General features: G+C 42.7%; 1 protein-coding gene across 8 annotated transcripts in view; it reads right to left on the bottom strand.

The window, feature by feature from the left end:
* Nucleotides 1-14,148, bottom strand: part of prdm11 (PR domain containing 11) — a 191,308-nt gene that overhangs the window by 111,320 nt on the left and 65,840 nt on the right. For all 8 annotated transcript variants that reach the window (XM_041196776.1, XM_041196769.1, XM_041196768.1 and 5 more), the window contains one exon: nt 8,097-8,164. In XM_041196776.1, coding sequence (XP_041052710.1) covers nt 8,097-8,164 — 68 coding nt within the window. The remainder of the gene's footprint in view (nt 1-8,096; nt 8,165-14,148) is intronic.

Genomic DNA, 14,148 nt, shown 5'->3' with positions numbered 1-14,148 from the left:
AATGGGGATCCGGAGGGAAACTCTCCACTACTTGGAGTCATACACAGCACACAGGAAGATGATTGTGGTTGTTGGAGGTCAATCATCTCAGTTCCAGGATATCACTGCAGGAGTTCCTCAGGGTACTGTCCTAAGCCTTCCTTCCATCATAAGGTTAGAAGTGGGGATGCTTGTTCATGATTACACAACGTTCAGTGCCATTCACAGCTCCTCAAATACTGAATGACCAAATGCAGCAAGACCTGGGCTGACAAGTGGCAAGTAACATTCGTGCCACACAAGTGTCAGGCAATGACCATCTCCAACAAGAGAGAAACTAACCTTGACATTCAATGGCATTATCATCACTGAATCCTCCACTATCAACATTCTGGGGCTTACCATTGGCCAGAAACTGAACTGGACTTGCCACATAAAAAATACTAGCTACAAGAGCAGGTCAGAGACTAGGGATCCTGCAGCGAGTAACTCACCTCCTGACTCCCCAAAGCATATTCACCTTCTACAAGGCACAAGTCAGGAGTTGATGGAATATTCTCCACTTGCCTGAATGAGTGCAGCTCCAACAACGCTCAAGAAGCTTGACACCATCCAGGACAAAGCAGCCCGCTTGATTGGCATCCCTTCTCTTCCACAGACATTCACTCCCTCGACCACTGACGAACAGCGGCAGCAGTGCATACCATCTACAAGATGCACTGCAGAAACTCGCCAAGCCTCCTTAGACAGCACCTTCCAAACCCATGACCACTACCATCTAGAAGGACAAGGGCAGCAGATACATGGAAACACTACCACCTGGAAGTTCCCCTCCAAGTCACTCACCATCCTGACTTGGAAATATATCGCTGTTCCTTCGCTGTCGTTGGGTCAAAATACTGGAACTCCCTCCCTAGCAGCACTGTGGGTGTACCTACAACACAGGGGCTGCAGCAGGTCAAGAAGGCAGCTCACCACCACCTTCTCAAGGACAGTTAGGTAAGGGCAATAAGTGCTAGCCCAGCTAGCGACACCCACGTCCCCTAAATGAATTTTAAAAAACCTTCCTCCTCACAGTTTACAATGCTCCCAAGTTTTGTGTCACCCACAAAATTTGAAATTATCCACTGCACACCAAAATCTCGATCATTAATAAATATCAGGAAAAGCCAGGGTCCCAATACTGACCCCTAGGGAACTCTACTAAAAACCTTCCTCCAGCCTGAAAAATATCCATGAATCATTACTTGCTGTTTCCTATTATTCAACCAATTTTGTATCCACATTTTTACTGATATACTTACTATTGGTAAAAATCAAAACAGAGGATTATAAGGATTTTGTATTCATGGGTGAGGTCTCCACATCTTTGTCCGGTGAAGCAAGCAAACAATAGTCTAAGAGATAAGAGTCTCAATCGCTGATGGTGGTAGATGATGGAAAGGTCCACGTACAAGGTATGCTATCTAGCAATATATTGGTTAAGGGTATGAATGGATGTTGTTGAACCATTGTGTGGCAGAAAGTTATTTTAAAATGTGGTTTATTTTCTGGCATTCTAACTCTGGGAATGGTGTTAAAGAAGTTGCCTATTAATGGTATTAGTTTCATACTAGGGAATGACCTCGCTGGAAATAAAGTCCTGCTTTGTCCAGTGACGTCAGACAACTCCAGTTAATTGGTAAAAGTTCAAAATGTATCAAATACATTGTGAAGTACAGAAATCCATGACTATCTGCACCCCTTCTGTGAAAATTACAGTTTCAACCAAAGAAATGTCCAAAAAGACAAAACCTTAGACTTCTGAGATTAAAAAGACACTGAATCCTCAGGCATATTAATTCTATCAGAAGTCAGATGGTGAAGTAAGAAACCATATGCTAATCATTTTCATTAATTCAAGAATTATTTACATAATGCAACATTACAAATGTCTACCTCCTCCCTAACCAACACCCAGTGTCCCCAAAGTTTCTCTTTATACATGCTTAAGACACAATCAATCACCTGTGTATCCTTAGCCTTAACAATACAATTAAAATGTTAACAAGTCTGTCAAGAGCTTAAAAACAGCTGGAAACAAATTGAAACTATCTGAATTAAGCCTGCAGGCACACCCTAAGCCATAGGTGTCAAAGCAAAATACAGCAATAGCCCTCTAGGCTGATGGAGAAAAACAGGAAGCAGTGCTTTAAAACAAAATGACTTGGCCATAACGAATACTGATACAGTGGAACTATGAAGAAGAATTTGAGTTCTGGAATCTAAATTAAAACTTCAGAATGATAAAACTGTTACTCGTATGAGAGAAGATTTGAGGAGAGCTCGTGCTGAGTGAAGAAAATGATTTAGAATAACTTATGAGCTGGCTGGAAGAGTATCAGGATTCTTCTATAAATTAAAAATAAAATAACTAATACACAACAAATATGGCAGGGCAGGTGATGTGTTGCGACTGCAGAACATGGGAATTCTTGGGCGCCTGGGTGATCCAAAGCAAATATATCTGCATCAAGTATTTGTGACTTGGGGAGCTTCAGCTCAGAGTCAGCCGGGCTCAGGCACTACAATGCATCAGGGAGGGGGAAAATTACCTGGATCAATGGTCAGGGACAGGAGGGTATAACTATGAGTGAGGTGGGTATGGGAACCCAGAAGATAAGTGGAGGAGCATTAGTCTTTGCAATTGTCCAACAGGTTCAACGTTCTTGAAGCCTGTATGGATGAAAGCGAGGGTGCAGGGAAGATGAGCAAACTGACTATGGTCCCATGGTGCTGGGAGCCATTCCAGCAGGGAGAGTTACGTAGTGGTAGTCAGGTGGATAGGCACAGTTCTCTGCAGCCAAGAGCAGGAAACCAGACGGCTGTGTTGTCTGCCCGGTATCAGTGTTTGGAATATGTGCTTTGGACTGCAGAGAAACTTGCAGTGGGAGGGGGAAGATCCAGTGGCCATGGTCCATGTAGATACCAATGGCATAGGTAGAACTTGGAAAGAGTTTCTGCTGAGGGAGTATGAACAGCTAGGGGCTAAATTAAAAAGCAGAACCTCAGAAAGGTAATAATCTCTGGATCACTACCTGAGCCATGACTAAACTGGCATAGGATAAATCATATTAGAAGGTTAAATTCGTGGCTCAAAGATTGGTGTGGGAGAAATGTGTTTCAATTTATGGGGCACTGGCATCAGTAGTGGGGAAAGTGGGAGCTGTACCGTTGGGATGGTCTTTTACCTGAAGTATGCTGGGATGAGTGTAAATAGGGCTGTAGAGAGGGCTTTAAAGTAAACAGTGAGGCAAGGAATCAAGTTTGGGAAGATATGATAAATTAAATAGAGAAGATAAGGCAAGGTAGGAATAAGGGAAACAATGATCAGGAAGGGGCAGACTGTACAAACCTAAGAGTGCACCAGCAGATAAGGCTAGAGGTCACAAAGATAGTAAAACAGGCAGAACCAAAGGCCCTGTATCTGAATGCACATAGCATTCAGAACAAAACAGATGAACTAACAGTACAAATAGAAATAAATATGCATGATCTGGTAACCATTGCAGATACATGGATGTAGGATGACAAAGACTGGGACCTGAATATTCAAGGATACAAGTCATTTAGGAAGGAAAGGAAGCTAGGACAAGTTGGAGGGGTGCTCTGTTAATTAAGGATAACATTGGTACAATAGAGAGAGATGATCTTAGTTCGAGAAATCAAGATGTAGAATCAGTTTGAGTAGAGATGAGAAATAGTAAAGGTAAGGGGTCACTTGTGGAGTGGTTTATAGGCCCAATAGTAACCACACTGTAGGATGGGGTATACGGGAAGAAATAATGAGGCTTGTGAAAAAGGTACAGCAATAAATCATGGGTGATATTAATCTACATATAGATTGGACAAATCAGGCTGGCAAAGGGAGCCTGGATGATGAGTTCACAGAGTGGTTTTTGGGATTGTTTCTTAGAGCAGCATGTTTTAACACCAACCAGAGAGCAGGCTGTACTAAATCTGGCAACATGCAATGAGACAGGGTTAATTACTGACCTTATAGTGAGGTAGCAGTGATAATAAGATTGAATTTCACATTCAGTTTGAGGGAAAGCAAAGTGGATCTACGACCAGCGTTTTAAACTTAAATAATGGCAATGATGAAGGCATGAAGGCAGAGCAGAGCTGGCTAAAGTGAATTGGGAAATTAGATTAAGGGATGGGTCAGTACAGATGCAGTAGCTGACATTTAAGGAGATATTTCAGAACACTCAGAAACTATACATTTCAATAAGAAAGAAAGACTCTAAGGGCAGGAAATACCATCTGTGGCTAACTAAAGGAGTTAAAGGTAGTATCAAATTGTAAGAAAAAGCATATAATTCTGCAAAGATGAGTGACAGCTCAGAAGATTGGACAGAATATAAATAACAGCAAAGAATGACTAAAAGATTAATAAGGAGGGAGAAATTAGAGTACAAGAGAAAGATAGCTAGAAATATAAAAACAGATGGTAAGAGTTTCTACACTTATTTAAAAAGGAAAGGAGTAAGTAAAGTGAGTTTTGGTCTATACAGAGTGAGAATGGGAACTAGTATTGGAAAATAGGGAAATGGCAGATGAAATGAACAGATATTTTGCATCTATCTTCACTGTAGAAGGTGCAAATAGCATCCCAGAAATAATGGTGAATCAGGAGGTAAAAGGAGGTAGGAACTTAAAACAATTACAGGGAAAGGGTAGTAAAATAATAATTAGAACTAAAAGCTGACAAGTCCCCAGGTCCTGATGGACTTCATCCTAGGGTCTTAAAAGAAGTGGCTGCTGTAAAAGTAGATGCATTGTTTTAATTTTTCAAAATTCCTTAGATTCTGGAAAGGTTCCATCAGATTGGAAAATAACAAATGTGACTCCTCCATTCAAGAAAGGAGGGAGACAGAAGGCAGGAAACTACAGGTCAGTTAGCTTGACATCTATTGTCGGGAAATTGTAGGGCATTTAGGAAATCTTGATGCAATCAGGCAGAGTCAACATGGTTTTGTGAAATGGAAACCATGTTTGACTAATTATTGGAATTTTCTGAGGAAGTAACAGGCAACCTGAATAAAGGGGAACCTGTTGATGTGCTGTACTTAGATTTCCAGAAGGCATTTGACAAGGTGCCACATCAAAGGATACTATGCAAAATAAGAGCTCATGGTGTAGGGAGTAACAGTTTAGGATGGATAGAGGATTGGTTAGCTAACAGGAAACAGACAGCAAGCATAAATGGGTCATTTTCGGATTGGCAAGACGTAATGAATGGAGTGCCACAGGGATCAGCACTGGGGCCTCAACTATTTTCAACTTCTCTCAATGATTTGGATGAAGGGACTGAATGTATGGTTGACAAATTTGCTGATGACACAAAGATAGGTAGGAAAGTAAGTTGTGACAAGGACATAAGGAGTCTGCAAAGGGACAGAGTTAGGTTACATGAGTGCGCAAAAATTTAGCTGATGGAGTATAATGTGGGAAAATGTGAACTTGTCCATTTGGAAGGAAGAATAGAAAAGAAGCATATTATTTAAATGGAGAGAGAATGCAGAACTCTGAGGCACAGAGGGATCTGGGGGTCCTGGTACATGAATCAGGAAAAGCTAGTATGCAGGTACAGTAAGTAATTAGGAAGGCAAATGGAATGTTGTCGTTTATTGCAAGGGGAAAGGGATGTAAAAGTAAGGATGATTTGCTACAGTTGTACGGAACAATGGTGAGACCACATCTAGAGTACTGTGTACAGTTTTGTCCTCCTTATTTAAGAAAGGGTACAAGTGCATTACAAGCAGTTCGGAGAAGGTTCACTTGACTGATACCTGGAATGGGGGGGATTATCTTACCAGAAATGGGCGGGCATGCTGAGTCTGTATCCATTTGAGTTTAGAAGATTAAGAGGTGATCTTATTGAAACATATAGGATCCTGCTGGGGCTTGACAGGGTTGATGCTGAAAAGGTGTTTCCCCTTGTGGGCAAACAGTTTAAGAGGCCACAGTTTAAAAATAAGGGATCTCCCATTTAAGACAGAGAAGAAATGTTTTCTCTCTGAGGATCATGAACCTTTGAAACTCTCTTCCATGAGAGCAGTGGAGGCAGGGTCAATGAGTATTTTTAAAAGGTATATAGATTCTTGACTAACGAGAGAGGTTATTGGGGTAGGTGGAATGTGGGGTTGAGGTTACAATCAGATCAGCCATTATACTATTAAATAGTGGAGGAGGCTAGAGGGGCCGAATGGCCTACACCTGCTCCTAATGCATATGTTCGTATGGCTGCTCATCGACATGACCGTATGGAGATTCTTAAAGTGGGGAAGAAGAACTGTTAGCATGCAGTTAAACAGAAGGAGAGTGATTCAGTTGTGTGGCTGGCTGAGAATTTCTTTACTGACCTAGACAATAAAACACTTACAACCATGAAAGGAAATGGAGATCTGGAGTTAAGACCTGAGCAAAGTGACTCACAAACTATGTTTAAAAGTGAACACTCTTTGTGAATGTAATGTTTGATTCTAAAGAAGCCACATGAAAAAGGGAGTAGCGACAGAGGATTTTGTCTCGATTTACAGCTTACACCTAATGAAATTCAAAAATCACAGGGATTGTCAACAAGTAACAGCGTGGCTCTTGACAAAGTTACCAAGACTGAGCCAATTGTGCCCTCTTTTAATCAAGGATAACAGAAAATGATACAAACTGTACAAAGTGAGAAGGGTGACGTTTTGCAACACATAACGGAAGGCGAAGCCACTTAGCAGTAAAGCAAATTCTCATTTATATGAGAAAGAAGTTTAAAGACTTATACAAACTGAACTGTAAATCTTAATTGTCACATGCGATTGATGGTAATAGATTAATCTTTGTAAGAGTGTGATGTGGATTGTGTAACGGTGAAATGTGACAACAAGGGAGAGAATATTACATGTATTATATGTAGTAAGTTAGTTGATAAAGTATTTACAATGTTATATTCTGTTAGCGTTGTAGAAAAATCATCACCTCAGTGATTATTTTTCATCTTTTCAGGTGACATGTTACAAATAGGAAGTTTATAAGATAGTTATGTTTTTGGACTATCTCTTTAACTTAGGGTAAATGAAGGAATGAAGGGGGTCATGTGACCTGTTCTGAATTCTGCCCAACAAAAATATTGGGTGGTTTGTTTGTTAAAGTTTAAAGGGGGACCCAGGTTACCCTACTGGGAAGAAGGTGAGAGATATTCACACGAGTAGACAATGGCAAGAGCAATTGTGTTAATTTGGGTACACTGTTTGTCTCCAGGTCTCACAGGGTGGTGTTAGGAAGGTCAGGTTTTATAAACGGTTATACTTTAAACTGTCTATATAATTTCAAAATAGAATGGAGGTGGGGGTCTAAAGTACAGATAATTAGCATTTCTACCTCGATACAGGGCCCATGTGATTTACATTTCTGTGGAGATGGGCTTTAGAAGGGAAAGGTCCAGAGGAAGCCACTGTAGAATTGGGTCGCAGGTTTCTTAAGATATCCCTGAAAGTCGCCAACCTGGTCAGCCTGCAAAAATCTGAGAAAGAGAGAGGGCAGAGAGATAGAGCTAGCCAGTCTCTATAGTTCACCACAGAGAATACAGGTGGGAGCTCGCACCTGTTTGAAGAGGTCAAGTTGGTGAGGAGTTAAACAAGGCTAGGACATTTGCCTAGCTTTGGCTAGCGGGAGCAATCTCCAAGGTAACACTCAGCGGGAAAGTCAGTTCGGGGATGAGGAAATGAAAAAGAAAGCAAGGATTCGGGAGCTGAGAAAAGCTTTGGACTAGCTCCTGGAGAATAAAGTATTCACTTAAGAGACAGAGTAAATAAAATATAATTGTGGAGGGGGCCATTTTAAAAGTTAAATGGGGGACCCTTTCTGTATTTTAGAGTATAAAATTGCCTACTGAATATTGTTTAGACAATATTGCTTTTAGTTTATTACAGTGACAGTATTAAAACTTGAAATCTTGTTGTGTGATCGTTCTAGTCACTGGAAATTCAAATATCTTTTAAAGGTTACCAGACTCTACAGGGATCATAACACTCTATACCTAATCTCAAAAGTAACAATTTTAACCAGAGTTCCTGGCTTACCTCATCCAGTTGGCTTTGGTCTCATCCGTGCCATCAATGGACTTGTACGTGTTATTCTTGCCAAGTATCTGAATTAAGAAAAAAATAACATTTAAACAAAACAAGATTTGATCAATACACAGCTGAGATTTCAGCTCTTAAAGCCACAGACTGGCAGAGAGCCAATCATTAACAGTTTTAGGCAAATTTCCCCTTGTTTCTTTAAACTGTTTAAAGTATTCTGTAGGAATTAAAAAATATAAGTACAGATGTCAAGAAGTCAATCCTTTACAGTTAATCAAATTAAGAATACATTAAAAAATGAATTATATTAAACAGTTAAGACATAAATATTTTGATATCAATTATTAAGTTCTCCCTAAGGACCAACTGGGAGATTATGGAATACTATTTGTATAGAAACGTGAATAGGTCACTCAGGCCTCTAGCCCTATTCCGCCTTTCAATTAGATTATAGATCATCTGCACCTTAACTCCATCTAGCTACCTTGGTATCCTAAGCTGTAATAACCTTGTATAACAAAAATGTATCAATCTCAGTTTTGAAATTTTTAACTGATTTCCCCCCCACCCCCAGCCTCTCATCTTTTTGAGAGATTTCCACAACCCTTTGTGAGAAGAAGTGGCATCATGGACTCTTGTTACAAAGATTGAGACCAGCTGCCTCTACTGCTTCCCTCCCTTCCCTTAGCCCGCCAGGCCCAACTTCCACTTAAGGATTCCCCTGCTCTAACCCAAATTAATATCTTTCTCTAGGTTCTCTTCCATCCCCCTTTATGCCCTCTCCAACCAAGCTTATCCCGTCATTGAGACCCACCTCTTGTTCTCAAGACCCTATTCCCAATAAACTGATCACCCAATATCTCTTCCTGGTTTCTATGCTAGTTGATATTAGAACCATAGAACACTAAAGCACGGAAAAACAGGCCATTCGGCCCTTCTAGTCTGTGCCGAAATATTATTCCGCTAGTCCATTGACCTGCACCCAGTCCATAACCCTCCAGACCTCTCCCATCCATGTATCTATCCAATTTATTCTTAAAACTTAAGAGTGAGCCCGCATTTACCACGTCAGATGGCAGCTCGTTCCATACTCCCACCACTCTCTGAGTGAAGAAGTTCCCCCTAATGTTCCCCCTAAACCTTTCCCCTTTCACCCTAAAGCCATGTCCTCTCATGTTTATTTCTCCTAATCTAAGTGGAAAGAGCCTACTCGCATTTACACTGTCTATACCCCTCATAATTTTGTAAACTTCTATCAAATCTCTCCTCATTCTTCCACCCTCCAAGGAATAAAGTCCTAACCTGTTTAAGCTTTCCCTGTAACTCAACTCCTGAAGACCCAGCAGTGTAATGGAATACTCTCCACTTGCCTGGATGAGTGCAGCTCCAACAACACTCAAAAACTTGACACCATCCAGGACAAAGCAGCCCACTTGATTGGCACCCCATCCACAAACATTCACTCCCTCCACCACCAATGAACAGTGGCAGCAGTGTGTACTAAATCCAAGATGCACTGCAGGAACTCACCAAGGTTTTTCAGGCAACACCTTCCAAACCCATGACTGCTACCATCTAGAAGGACAAGAGCAGCAGACACATGGGAACACGACCGCCTGCAAGTTCCCCTCCAAGACGCACACCATCCTGACTTGGAAATATATCGTTGTTCCTTCACTGTTGCTGGGTCAAAATCCTGGAACTCCCTCCCTAACAGCACTGTGAGTGTATCTACACCACATGGATCCAGCAGTTCAAGAAGGCAGCTCATCACCACCTTCTCAAGGGCAATTAGGGATGGCCAATAAATACTGGCCTAGCCAGCAATGCCTACATCTCATGAATGAATTTTTAAAAAGCACTCCTTCACACTAAGGGTAGAAATCTGGAACATTCCTTTCGCAAAAAGCTATGAGGCTGGGGAGATCAATTAAAAATTTCAAAACTGAGATTGATAAATTTTTGTTATGCAAGATTATTACAGGTTATGGTACCAAGGCACCTGGGTGGAGTGAAGATGCAGATGATCTATAATCTAATTGAAAGGTGAAATGATTGGTAGCACCTTACCTATCCAGTCAGGGCCAGAGAATCACTTTCAATTGCTTCTCTTCTCACTCCCAAAAAGTCACCTCTACCCTGGTGTCCTCTAAGGATAGCTTTAGGCCCCCTCATATTTCTCATCTACATGCTGCTCCTTGGCAGTGTCTGAAATCACAGCGTCAGTTTCTACACATATGCTGAAAATATCCAGATCTATCATATCTTCACCAATCTTCACTCCTCAGCCTGCCACTGTCACTAAACTGTAAAACTGCTGGTCTGATATCCAGTACTGCTTGAGCAAAAATTGCCTGCAGCTAAATATTGGGAAGACAGCAAGATAGAAGCCATTGGCTTCAGTGCCCGTTATTCTATTCTAGAAAGCAAAGCGGTGAAAGATAGAACTGGAGCCCAATGTTTATACACACAGATGCAGATTACAAACATGCACCTCCAAAACCAACAACCACTTCTATATATATTAGCTCGTGTAAATTCCCAGTATTGAATACAATTAAATATTAAGTTACTATACAATTGTGAGATAATGCACTTGGGGGATGGGGAGGGATGGGGGGAGCACAGACAAGCAAGGGAATATACAATAAATAGTATTCTGAGAAGTCTAGAGGAACAAAGGGACATGGAGTTTATGTCTATAGATCCCAGAAGGGAATAAGACAGGTAGATAAGGTGGTAAAAAGGACATAAAGGAAACCTGTCTTTATTGGCCAAGGCATTGAGTGTAAGAGCAGATAGCTTATGGTAGAATTGTATAAAACTATGAACTAACCACAGCTGGGATACTATATACAGTTCTGGTCACTGCATTACAGGAAGGATGCAATCATACCAGAGATAAAAACAAAAAAACTGCGGATGCTGGAAATCCAAAACAAAAACAAAAACAGAATTACCTGGAAAAACTCAGCAGGTCTGGCAGCATCGGTGGAAAAGAAAAGAGTTGACCTTTCGAGTCCTCACGACCCTTCGACAGAACTTGAGTTTGAGTCCAAGAAAGAGTTGAAATATAAGCTGGTTTAAGGTGTGTGTGTGGGGGGCGGAGAGAGAGAGAGAGAGGTGGAGTGGGGGTGTGGTTGTAGGGACAAACAAGCAGTGATAGAAGCAGATCATCAAAAGATGTCAACAACAATAGTACAAAAGAACACATAGGTGTTAAAGTTAAAGTTGGTGATATTATCTAAACGAATGTGCTAATTAAGAATGGATGGTAGGGCACTCAAGGTGTAGCTCTAGTGGGGGTGGGGAGAGCATAAAAGATGTAAAAAAATATATATATTTTTTTAATAATGGAAATAGGTGGGAAAAGGAAAATCTATATAACTCATTGGAAAAAAAAGAAAAGGGGGAAACAGAAAGGGGGTGGGGATGGGGGAGGGAGCTCACGACCTAAAGTTGTTGAATTCAATATTCAGCCCGGATGGCTGTAAAGTGCCCAGTCGGAAGATGAGGTGTTGTTCCTCCAGTTTGCGCTGGGCTTCACTGGAACAATGCAGCAAGCCAAGGACAGACATGTGGGCAAGAGAGCAGGGTGGAGTGTTAAAATGGCAAGCGACAGGGAGGTTTGGGTCATTCTTGCGGACAGACCACAGGTGTTCTGCAAAGCGGTCGCCCAGTTTACGTTTGGTCTCTCCAATGTAGAGGAGCAACGAATGCAGTAGACTAACTGCAGTAGTCAACTCACAGACACTTCCTCCTACCTCTCCCTGGACCGTGACCCCACCACTGAACATCAAGCCATTGTTTCCAGGACTGTCACTGACCTCATCTCCTCTGGGGATCTCCCTCCCACAGCTTCCAACCTGATAGTCGCCCAACCTCGGACGGCCCGCTTCTATCTCCTACCCAAAATCCACAAACAGAACTGCCCCGGTAGACCGATCGTCTCAGCTTGCTCCTGCCCCACAGAACTCATTTCTCGTTATCTTGACTCCCTTCTCTCTCCCCTTGTCCAGTCCCTTCCCACCTACATCCGTGATTCCTCTGACACCTTATGTTACATCAACCATTTCCAGTTCCCTGGCCCCAACCGCTTCCTCTTCACCATGGACGTCCAATCCCTCTACACCTCCATCCCCCACCAGGATGGTCTGAGGGCCCTTAGCTTCTTCCTCGAACAGAGGCCCGAACAATCCCCATCCACCACTACTCTCCTCCATCTGGCTGAACTTGTTCTCACGCTGAACAATTTCTCCTTCAACTCCTCTCACTTCCTCCACATAAAAGGTGTGGCTATGGGTACCCGCATGGGCCCCAGCTATGCCTGTCTCTTTATGGGGTATGTGGAACATTCCTTGTTCCAGTCCTACTCCGGCCCCCTTCCACAACTCTTTCTCCGGTACATCGATGATTACTTCGGTGCCGCTTCATGCTTGGACTTGGAAAAATTTATTAATTTTGCTTCCAATCTCCACCCCTCCATCATTTTCACGTGGTCCATCTCTGACACTTCCTTTCCCTTCCTTGACCTCTCTGTCTCAATCTCTGGTGATAGACTGTCCACCAATATCCACTACAAACCCACCGACTCCCACAGCTATCTCGACTACAGCTCCTCACACCCCGCTTCCTGTAAGGACTCCATCCCATTCTCTCAGTTCCTTCGCCTCCGTCGCGTCTGTTCCGATGATGCTACCTTCAAAAAACAGTTCCTCTGACATGTCCTCCTTCTTCCTTAACCGAGGTTTTCCACCCACGGTCGTTGACAGGGCCCTCAACCGTGTCCGGCCCATCTCCCGCGCATCCGCCCTCACACCTTCTCCTCCCTCCCAGAAACATGATAGGGTCCCCCTTGTCCTCACTTATCACCCCACCAGCCTCCGCATTCAAAGGATCATTCTCCGCCATTTCCGCCAACTCCAGCATGATGCCACCACCAAACACATCTTCCCTTCACCCCCCCTATCGGCATTCCGTAGGGATCGCTCCCTCCGGGACACCCTGGTCCACTCCTCCATCACCCCCTACTCAACTCCCTCCTATGGCACCACCCCATGCCCACGCAAAAGATGCAACACCTGCCCCTTCACTTCCTCTCTCCTCACCGTCCAAGGACCCAAACACTCCTTTCAAGTGAAGCAGCATTTCACTTGCATTTCCCCCAACTTAGTCTACTGCATTCGTTGCTCCCAATGTGGTCTCCTCTACATTGGAGAGACCAAACGTAAACTGGGCGACCGCTTTGCAGAACACCTGTGGTCTGTCCGCAAGAATGACCCAAACCTCCCTGTCGCTTGCCATTTTAACACTCCACCCTGCTCTCTTGCCCACATGTCTGTCCTTGGCTTGCTGCATTGTTCCAGTGAAGCCCAACGCAAACTGGAGGAACAACACCTCATCTTCCGACTAGGCACTTTACAGCCATCCGGACTGAATATTGAATTCAACAACTTTAGGTCGTGAGCTCCCTCCCCCATCCCCACCCCCTTTCTGTTTCCCCCTTCCTTTTCTTTTTTTTCCAATAAATTATATAGATTTTCCTTTTCCCACCTATTTCCATTATTATATAAAAAAAAAATTTTTTTTTTTACATCTTTTATGCTCTCCCCACCCCCACTAGAGCTATACCTTGAGTGCCCTACCATCCATTCTTAATTAGCACATTCGTTTAGATAATATCACCAACTTTAACTTTAACTCCTATGTGTTCTTTTGTACTATTGTTGTTGACATCTTTTGATGATATGCTTCTATCATTGCTTGTTTGTCCCTACAACCACACCCCCACTCCACCTCTCTCTCCCTCTCTCTCTCCGCCCCCCACACACACACCTTAAACCAGCTTATATTTCAACTCTTTCTTGGACTCGAACTCAAGTTCTGTCGAAGGGTCGTGAGGACTCGAAACGTCAACTCTTTTCTTCTCCGCCGATGCTGCCAGACCTGCTGAGTTTTTCCAGGTAATTCTGTTTTTGTTTTTGCTTTGCAATCATACCAGAGATGGTTCAGAAAAGGTTGATGAGAATGTTCCCTTGAATGGAGTATT

This window comes from Carcharodon carcharias, chromosome 10, assembly GCF_017639515.1.
Source record: "Carcharodon carcharias isolate sCarCar2 chromosome 10, sCarCar2.pri, whole genome shotgun sequence".
Lineage (NCBI taxonomy): Eukaryota > Metazoa > Chordata > Chondrichthyes > Lamniformes > Lamnidae > Carcharodon > Carcharodon carcharias.
Note: the sequence above shows the minus strand (reverse complement) of the source record. Positions and strands in the feature narration are given on the sequence as shown.